Source organism: Acyrthosiphon pisum, chromosome A1 (assembly GCF_005508785.2).
Source record: "Acyrthosiphon pisum isolate AL4f chromosome A1, pea_aphid_22Mar2018_4r6ur, whole genome shotgun sequence".
NCBI classification, from domain to species: domain Eukaryota; kingdom Metazoa; phylum Arthropoda; class Insecta; order Hemiptera; family Aphididae; genus Acyrthosiphon; species Acyrthosiphon pisum.
Window position 1 is genome coordinate 119,773,003 of NC_042494.1, and position 11,468 is coordinate 119,784,470.

The window sequence follows — 11,468 nt, forward strand, 5'->3', positions numbered from 1 at the left end:
CCCCCCCCACACCCCTTAATCCTATTACTAGAACTAACTGCATTACATTAGTTCTACATTTTTAATTATAATGGAGTAACTTTGATACTCATATATTTTTATTCGCCAGAGTACCATGATGATTACATTCTTTTTTTCATAAAATGGGGTTACTTTGATATCACATTAAGAAATATAGGTATTAAAATCGCCCGTTGTGTAACTTTAATAGCATATTAAAAAGATTGATATCTCAAAAGATAACATCAGAAATTTAAAAATTAAAACGTTAAAATATTGATCATAACTAGCTGTAACTAATATTTAATTTTAAGAGTTTTGTCGTCAATACTACAGAAGTTATCCATAAAATAAAAAGTTAAATTGTCATAAAACAGTTAAAAATTCTTAAAGTTACCCCATTTTACTCTACTACTTTTATTTTTAAACTATAAAAACTTTTTTCGTATTTGTGATATCGAAAAATTAAAAACAATGCGTGTGTAGCATCCTCTTAATAATAATTGTCATTCAGAATTTATTCAATTCAGCGTAGCCCGCAGATTAAATAAATATATTAGTAAAAACCAAGTAATAACCAAAGTTATAAATAGAAGATTTCGTACCCAACCGTAATTCGTAAGTTAATATAATTTTCTATAATAATATGTTTGCTGCGCATATTGACAAAAGTTGAAACACTGAAACGTGCATTCACACAATACTGTTTTAATCGTGAATTCGTGAACATTTGTCATTATTTGGTATGGAAAAAAACAATTCCGAACCAATAAACCACAATAATTTATAAATGATTGCTGAAATACTGAAATAAATTGGGGGTGCTAGTTTGAAACGTGGGGGTACTAAGCACCCCCAAGCACCCCCTCCCCCTATGTGCGCCTATGCTGTCTATGTTAGCAAAATAGAATATAATTTATTTTATATAATTACGAAATTTTGTCGACAAAATGTATCATTATCGTCTAAAAGGGCTAGCGTTATCGCGGGAAATACCATAATATTAACTCATCTAAAATTACGAGTTTGAATTAAAGACATCAGTTCCAATGCGCTTCCATTTGAACAATTACTTCGAATAATAAATATGAACAAGCAAAAACCTTAAAATATCCAAAATAAAATTAGGAATTTACATTTCCTACATTCCAAATAGGATTTTAATTTGACCCTCAGCTATTTATTGAAAAACAAAAAAACATTGAAATGCTAGAAGTCCCTAGATTTAGTTAATATTTATTATATCTACTAATATACACAAAACAATAAAAATATAATAAATAATTAGATGAAATACACAATGTAAATCGTTTGTATTAGGTTATAAACCATTTCTTACTCAATAAATTATAATAAAATACCTATAATACATATTATAATAAATTAAAAAATTAATATTTTATTTTCAGAAATTCGGTAAAATTGCAGACCGAATTGTTAACCCACAATGGACATTAACTGTAAAGTATAGATTTTATTTTAATAGATAATAAACCAAATAGTTTATAGAGGTTCCTTTTTTTTTTATAATTTGATTTTTAATATTATGTTATTCAGGATCCAGATTCAAAAAAAAAGGTAAGGCGATTTCACTTGGTAGAAAAAACTTGTAATTATTATTTCAATATACTTAATAAGAATTTTAAACTTTTTAATTTTGATTTTTATTCAGGAAAATGGAGTAGTCCCATCCGATGACACGGTAAACGAGGTAAGACAATTTCAATCAATAAAAACTTTATATTTTGTAATATTTGTAATAATATTATGGATTATAATTGTTTTTTTTTTTTTTTTTAAACTCGATTTTCTCTATGAGTGATTGAAGTGCACAGTTTATGAGAACTGTACTTGCCACATGGGTATAATTAAATAATTTACATCTTAAACAATACTGTCAAACCACTTTAGAACGTTGCGTACCTATACTGTGTATTATAATATCATTAACAAAATTCAAAATCATAATGTTTTTGTTTTAAATGTTGAACTATCTATTGCGTCGATTACACTGAGCGAATTTACTTGTTAGTCGTTGGCGAACAAATAGTCACAAGTGTGTGAGCGTGTAGCCACCTGTATAATTACATTGAGCGATTAAATTCGCTCGCTCGCTACCAGTCACCACTTACCGACACACTAGAAATTTTGACAGCTAGTCCGATTACATTGAGCGATTTTACTCGCTGGAGAGTAAAAACACCAGCGATTAGCGACTAGACCGATTACATTGAACAACTTTCGTCGCAGCGAGTTAACTCGCCACCGATTAGCGAGTAAATTCGCTCAGTGTAATCGACTGCGTTTTTCAATAAATCGGTTGTCTGTAAAGTCGGTTTACTGACGATAGTTGAACGTGACAACGTGTTAAGAAAATACTGAAGGAATGGTATCATTTTTCAAAAAAAAATTTTAATTTCATTTGTTTAATAGATTTGTATGTATATAGAGAAGGAGGTAAATGGAAATCACAATGGAATTGATCAAGTTACATTTATTTGTACGCATAAATACAATAAATTATGTCAATTTTTTTTTTTTACAATTTAATAGTTTTTACAAGTATGAATGTGCGTTGAGCAATTGTTTTACAACTTTTAAACATGTGTGATATTTAACTTCTTACAATTTGTGTTATTCTGTTGAGAATAGGACGATGACAGGAAAAGTAGGAAATGAAAGGGAGTGTTTTGAAAGATTATAATGAGAATATTTGAATGTGTTTTAGAGAATATTAGCATCATATTTTGGGTATTTTAAGAGAATATAAATCCGGTCTTTAATAATAATGAATCGGCCGACGATGACCGTGTGTGTTGGCAGCACACCGTACGAATTGCCACCCCACTCCATCCGACGGTCACCTCTACGCGCGTGACGACCGATGTTGGGTAGCATACGCGAAGGAACGCCTCACAGCGAGGTAACGACGCATGAGTCATGTTTTTTCGTGCGTGCAGCCGGCTCCATCGAATTATAAGACGTTGCCACGTCAATAAAAATAATAAATTGGGTAGTTTTATAATTAACTAACCTAATATAGCAGCTTTGCCCGTGTGCAATTTTGTTGTTGTTGCAAATTCTATATAGTATAATATACACTATATAGTCAGGTGTATCTTGGTTTGAGTGTATTTCAGTTTTAATGTACTTTAGTTCACGGACAAATCGGCGTTAGTGTACCACGCTTTGTAATATTATTTGACCTAGATTGGCAACCGCAAGTCGCAGATAGGATTTAGCAGTTTGAATATTATTTAATGTGGTCTAAACTTCTTACCCTAACTTTTCAGACATCTCTGAGATTTTCGTAAAATTCAATTTTGCAGTTTTTGAGTATACACTATACAAACTACATACATACGATTGGTTTTTATATAGTTTCTTTATTCGAGGCCATAAGCATGACAATTTGATGCATGCTTGTATCTGATTTGCCCGAGTAACCAATAGAAACTATTTAAAAACCAAAAAAAAGTTTCAATTTACACCATGAATCTCAAGATCCATGTTTGACCACATCATTAAAATGCAAATATCGGAAAATTCTTACTTATTACACAACTAGAGAACTAGAAGAATCCCTATTCCAAAATTCAGGTTCGTGCTTTTTGTAGTTTTTGAGATGTAATGATGAGTGAGTAGTATTTAGATTTTATATAAATAGATAAATATAAAATATGGGAAGAATTTAATTTTTAAAAACCACTTATCTATTAAAACATAATACTGTAATATTGCCCAAATTATGATTATAAAACACATTGCTTGTGTTCTAAAAACAAAAAGAATTTCGTTAGGAAATATTTCATTGTACTGTTTTAGAATGACGAAAACCAAACACAACCAAATACACAAAATAATGATAACAAAAGAAAACCTAAGAAAAACAATAAAAGAAGGCGTAAGAAATCAAATAATAAAACAAAACAAAATAATATAAGAGGAAATGGAAGACACAGATGGTACAAAATGGTTACAGTGGATTATTTACTAGTAAGCAAACTAATGTATATTTATTAAAATTGAAAATATTTTTATATTCCTTTATGTTAATTAAATATATGAGAATACAAAAAATTCCTTTTTTACATTTATATATATATTGAAAACCAGTAATCAAACTTAGACTAGAATAGAATTGGTAGTTAATAAGTAATTAGACATTTTGGTGAGGGTAATTTACCAGAATATAGAAATCATGAAAATGAACAGAACATTGTACTGATATGGGGCGATGGCGATGAACGAAAAATTGAATTGAATGAACATGTTGACGCACTATCAATGAAAAATGTAAGATTTATTTTGAAACTTAATAGACCTAAAGAATAAAAATCACCAAAATACATATTTAAATTATAGATACAATATTAATTTGAAATTGTCAGTAAGTACATAATGTGTGTACCAATTAAGAATATAATAATATTACAGTCATAAAAATCAAAACTACAAAAACCGTTAAACATTTTACAATTATATCAAAATGAAAAATCAATTATTTAGATAGGTATACCATATCTAACTTTATTTATAATATGTTTCAGTTTAAAAATAGTCAATTAATACGGAAAAAAAGAGATTACAATAATACATTTCAACTTCAAAATAAATTACAAACCAAAAATGTTAAATGGGAAGATTTGAAAGACAATGATAAAGATAAATTAAATATTGAAGCAAACGCAAACAATCATAGCCAAGAAGTAGAAAAACCACGAAGAAAATTAGAAAATGTTAAAAAGAAGGAAATTTATAGTACCCTCGAAAAGTCCAGAGGTCCCAACAGTTTTGATAAGGAATTAAGTTTAATTGATAATTTAGAGGACGATGAAAATAGTATGAACAGTAAAAGTATTGAAAATAGCAATGAAAAACTGAAGTTTTTAGATTTAAAAAACACAAATAAAAATAAATTTCACCACTTTGTCAATAATAAAAAACATCCAACAAATACTTTTCGAAACAAACTAAGGCCCCTGAACCATGCACAACAATTAGGTAAAACTTCGGGAAAGAATTATAGTGAAACGGAAAGATCACCACTGAAAACTGTTAAACAAAAGCCTAAAAGCTTAAAGAACATACCAACAACATCAAAATATAAAACAGAATTTACCACTAAAGGAAACGCTGACACTACCACAAACATCCCTGAACTCAATGAAATAGATTCAATGCTGGATGAAATGAACTCAAATACAAATGAACATTTAGATAGTCAGAATATTGAATTATATCCATCTTCATTAGAAACAAAACTAGAAATTCCAAATTACAGCGATATTGAAGATAATAAAGAAACCGACAAATTGAACAATATAAGACATTCAGTAAAATCTAAATCAAAAAAGAAAGGAAAACAACAGCTAGATGAAAGTAAAAAACTCAAAAATAAAAATCAACAAAAGTTAGGTAGACCGTTAGCATCAAATATTATTAACGAAAAGGGGTTAAATCAGAAAGCTATTAAACAAAACTCACCGGACAAAAAGGATATACTGATAATATCGTATGATGAACCAGAACTTACGACAAATGTAAACTCTGACACTGCCGAAAAAATCGATGAATCTGATAAAATTCATACTATACTGAATGAAATAAACTCGAATTCGGATGAAAAATTAGATGGCCAGAATAATGGATCATATCCATCGTCATTAGAAACAAAACAGGAAATTCCAGATGACAGCGATATCGAAGATATTAAAGAAAATGATATTTTAAACAATATAAAACATCCGTTAAAACCTAAATCTAAGAAGTTGGGGAAAAACCAGTCAGATGATAATAATAAACAACCAAAAATAAAAAAACATAAATTAACTCCAACGTTGGAATCAAATAATAAAAACGAAAAAGGATCTCCACTGAACTCTATTAAGCCACTCGCACCAAATTCAAAAGAAATACTAAAGATATCAAATAGCGTACCGAATCTAACCACGGGAGGAAATGATGATAATGTAACAAACACCCCAGAACCTGATGATATTGATACTATAATGGATGGGCTGAACTCGAATTCAGATGAAAATCTAGATGACCAGAATAATGTATCATATCCATCGTCATTAGAAACAAAACAGGAAATTCCAGATTACAGCGATATCGAAGATATTAAAGAAAATTATATTTTAAACAATATAAAACATCCGTTAAAACCTAAATCTAAGAAGTTGGGGAAAAACCAGTCAGATGATAATAATAAACAACCAAAAATAAAAAAACAAAAATTAGCTCCACCTTTGGAATCAAATAATAATAACGAAAAAGGATCTCCACAGAACTCTATTAAGCCACTCGCACCAAATTCAAAAGAAATACTAAAAATATCAAACAGCGTACCGAATCTAACCACGGGAGGAAATGATGATAATGTAACAAACACCCCAGAACGTGATGATATTGATACTATAATGGATGGACTGAACTCGAATTCAGATGAAAATCTAGATGACCAGAGTAACGGATCATATCCATCGTCATTAGAAACAAAACAGGAAATTCCAGATTACAGCGATATCGAAGATATTAAAGAAAATGATATTTTAAACAATATAAAACATCCGTTAAAACCTAAATCTAAGAAGTTGGGGAAAAACCAGTCAGATGATAATAATAAACAACCAAAAATAAAAAAACATAAATTAACTCCAACGTTGGAATCAAATAATAAAAACGAAAAAGGATCTCCACAGAACTCTATTAAGCCACTCGCACCAAATTCAAAAGAAATACTAAAGATATCAAATAGCGTACCGAATCTAACCACGGGAGGAAATGATGATAATGTAACAAACACCCCAGAACCTGATGATATTGATACTATAATGGATGGGCTGAACTCGAATTCAGATGAAAATCTAGATGACCAGAATAATGGATCATATCCATCGTCATTAGAAACAAAACAGGAAATTCCAGATTACAGCGATATCGAAGATATTAAAGAAAATGATATTTTAAACAATATAAAACATCCGTTAAAAACTAAATCTAAGAAGTTGGGGAAAAAACGGTCAGATGATAATAATAAACAACCAAAAATAAAAAAACAAAAATTAGCTCCACCTTTGGAATCAAATAATAATAACGAAAAAGGATCTCCACAGAACTCTATTAAGCCACTCGCACCAAATTCAAAAGAAATACTAAAGATGTCAAATAGCGTACCGAATCTAGCCACGGGAGGAAATGATGATAATGTAACAAACACCCCAGTACCTGATGATATTGATACTATAATGGATGGACTGAACTCGAATTCAGATGAAAATCTAGATGACCAGAATAATGGATCATATCCATCGTCATTAGAAACAAAACAGGAAATTCCAGATTACAGCGATATCGAAGATATTAAAGAAAATGATATTTTAAACAATACAAAACATCCGTTAAAACCTAAATCTAAGAAGTTGGGGAAAAAACGGTCAGATGATAATAATAAACAACCAAAAATAAAAAAACAAAAATTAGCTCCACCTTTGGAATCAAATAATAATAACGAAAAAGGATCTACACAGAACTCTATTAAGCCACTCGCACCAAATTCAAAAGAAATACTAAAGATATCAAATAGCGTACCGAATCTAACCACGGGAGGAAATGATGATAATGTAACAAACACCCCGGAACCTGATGATATTGATACTATAATGGATGGGCTGAACTCGAATTCAGATGAAAATCTAGAAGACCAGAGTAACGGATCATATCCATCGTCATTAGAAACAAAACAGGAAATTCCAGATTACAGCGATATCGAAGATATTAAAGAAAATGATATTTTAAACAATATAAAACATCCGTTAAAACCTAAATCTAAGAAGTTGGGGAAAAAACGGTCAGATGATAATAATAAACAACCAAAAATAAAAAAACAAAAATTAGCTCCACCTTTGGAATCAAATAATAATAACGAAAAAGCATCTCCACAGGACTCAATTAAGCCACTCGCACCAAATTCAAAAGAAATACTAAAGATGTCAAATAGCGTACCGAATCTAGCCACGGGAGGAAATGATGATAATGTAACAAACACCCCAGTACCTGATGATATTGATACTATAATGGATGGACTGAACTCGAATTCAGATGAAAATCTAGAAGACCAGAGTAACGGATCATATCCATCGTCATTAGAAACAAAACAGGAAATTCCAGATTACAGCGATATCGAAGATATTAAAGAAAATGATATTTTAAACAATATAAAACATCCGTTAAAACCTAAATCTAAGAAGTTGGGGAAAAAACGGTCAGATGATAATAATAAACAACCAAAAATAAAAAAACAAAAATTAGCTCCACCTTTGGAATCAAATAATAATAACGAAAAAGCATCTCCACAGGACTCAATTAAGCCACTCGCACCAAATTCAAAAGAAATACTAAAGATGTCAAATAGCGTACCGAATCTAGCCACGGGAGGAAATGATGATAATATAACAAACACCCCAGTACCTGATGATATTGATACTATAATGGATGAGCTGAACTCGAATTCAGATGAAAATCTAGATGAACAGAATAATGGATCATATCCATCGTCATTAGAAACAAAACAGGAAATTCCAGATTACAGCGATATCGAAGATATTAAAGAAAATGATATTTTAAACAATATAAAACATCCGTTAAAACCTAAATCTAAGAAGTTGGGGAAAAAACGGTCAGATGATAATAATAAACAACCAAAAATAAAAAAACAAAAATTAGCTCCACCTTTGGAATCAAATAATAATAACGAAAAAGCATCTCCACAGGACTCAATTAAGCCACTCGCACCAAATTCAAAAGAAATACTAAAGATGTCAAATAGCGTACCGAATCTAACCACGGGAGGAAATGATGATAATGTAACAAACACCCCAGTACCTGATGATATTGATACTATAATGGATGAGCTGAACTCGAATTCAGATGAAAATCTAGATGAACAGAATAATGGATCATATCCATCGTCATTAGAAACAAAACAGGAAATTCCAGATTACAGCGATATCGAAGATATTAAAGAAAATGATATTTTAAACAATATAAAACATCCGTTAAAACCTAAATCTAAGAAGTTGGGGAAAAAACGGTCAGATGATAATAATAAACAACCAAAAATAAAAAAACAAAAATTAGCTCCACCTTTGGAATCAAATAATAATAACGAAAAAGGATCTCCACAGAACTCTATTAAGCCACTCGCACCAAATTCAAAAGAAATACTAAAGATATCAAATAGCGTACCGAATCTAACCACGGGAGGAAATGATGATAATTTAACAAACACCCCAGAACGTAATGATATTGATACTATAATGGATGGACTGAACTCGAATTCAGATGAAAATCTAGATGACCAGAATAATGGATCAGATCCATCGTCATTAGAAACAAAACAGGAAATTCCAGATTACAGCGATATCGAAGATATTAAAGAAAATCATATTTTAAACGACTTAAAAGACCCCTTAAATCCTAAAACAAAAAAGTTGGGAAAAAAACGGTCAGATAATAATAAACAACCAAAAATAATAAAACATGAATTAACTACACCTTTAGAATCAAATACTAATAACGAAAAAGGATCTCCACAGAACTCTATTAAGCCACTCGCACCAAATTCAAAAGAAATATTAAAAGGTATCAAATAGCGTACCGAATCTAATCACGGGAGGAAATGATGATAATGTAACAAACACCCCCGAACCCTGATGATATTGATACTATAATGGATGGGCTAAACTCGAATTCAGATGAAAATCTAGATGACCAGAATAATGGATCATATCCATCGTCATTAGACACAAAACAGGAAATTCCAGATTACAGCGATACCGAAGATATTAAAGAAAATGATATTTTAAACGACTTAAAAGACCCCTTAAATCCTAAAACAAAAAAGTTGGGAAAAAAACGGTCTGATAATAATAAACAACCAAAAATAATAAAACATGAATTAACTACACCGATGGAATCAAATAATAATAACGAAAAAGGATCTCCACAGAACTCTATTAAACCACTCGCACCAAATTCAAAAGAAATACTAAAGATATCAAATAGCGTACCAAATATAACCACGGGAGGGAACAATGTTACACTTATGGAAAAAAATGACTTGAGTTTACAAAATTTAAAACACGAGACTACTGAATTTTCAACTCCAAATGACAACAACAGTCAAATTATAAGAGAAAAAAATAAATCTTTGGAAAAATTAAATCCCAATTCAAATACAATAATCGAAAAACCTCATATTACAGAAGAATCTATTTCAAATAAACTTGATAAACCAAAAATTTATAGAAAACCCGTAACTTTAGATAATCCTGATAAGGATATAAAAATATTAGACATTTCGGACGAATACAACAACTTGGGTGGAATGACAATGGAAGACTCCGATTTTAAAACATCTGTAGATAAATTACCTAATATAAAAGACAAACAAGATAAAAGTATAACGGAAAAGAATAAATCTAGTCCCAATATTAATTGCAAAACAATTAAACCAGAGACAGATGATAGTATTGGTACTCTGAATTTCTCTGATGAAATTCCTGATGATCAATTAGCGTTCATTAATGATCTTTCATATGAAAAAACCAATGAAGAAAAACCAAGTGATCAATCAATTAATTTAGTGCCGACGACGGATAAAATACCCGATTCTGAAAAAATATTATCAACAGACGAACCTCCGGGAAAAGATTGGAAAATAGACGATGAGAATATTCTTAATAAAGTACCCCAACCAAGTCTTTTTGAATCGGATACTGGAAAACCTATGTCCAATGATGATGCTGATAATGGTAAAAGTAACGTTATACCTGTTCCAAGTCTATCAAAAGACGATGAAGGTAATTCTAAGAATTCACCTGGGAACCAAAAAGTAATTGATCTAGACGATAAATCAGTAAGTTCAATTGAAGAATTATTAAATAGTCTCAAAGATGAGGATGACTCACAATTAACTGCAATAGACTTTGATGATGTAAATGTTACACCGATGGAAAAAAATGACTTGAGTTTACAAAATTTAAAACACGAGACTACTGAATTTTCAACTCCAAATGACAACAACAGTCAAATTATAAGAGAAAAAAATAAATCTTTGGAAAAATTAAATCCCAATTCAAATACAATAATCGAAAAACCTCATATTACAGAAGAATCTATTTCAAATAAACTTGATAAACCAAAAATTTATAGAAAACCCGTAACTTTAGATAATCCTGATAAGGATATAAAAATATTAGACATTTCGGACGAATACAACAACTTGGGTGGAATGACAATGGAAGACTCCGATTTTAAAACATCTGTAGATAAATTACCTAATATAAAAGACAAACAAGATAAAAGTATAACGGAAAAGAATAAATCTAGTCCCAATATTAATTGCAAAACAATTAAACCAGAGACAGATGATAGTATTGGTACTCTGAATTCTCTGATGA

General features: G+C 30.3%; 1 protein-coding gene across 1 annotated transcript in view; it reads left to right on the forward strand.

Annotated features, from left to right (window-relative positions):
* The window catches only part of LOC100574293 (protein PFC0760c-like), a 21,957-nt gene that overhangs the window by 4,722 nt on the left and 5,767 nt on the right, over positions 1-11,468 (forward strand). Inside the window, exons 4-8 of the mRNA XM_008190226.3 lie at positions 1,410-1,460; positions 1,558-1,578; positions 1,673-1,711; positions 3,826-3,996; positions 4,551-8,942. Of these exons, the coding sequence (XP_008188448.2) occupies positions 1,410-1,460; positions 1,558-1,578; positions 1,673-1,711; positions 3,826-3,996; positions 4,551-8,942 (4,674 nt within the window). The remainder of the gene's footprint in view (positions 1-1,409; positions 1,461-1,557; positions 1,579-1,672; positions 1,712-3,825; positions 3,997-4,550; positions 8,943-11,468) is intronic.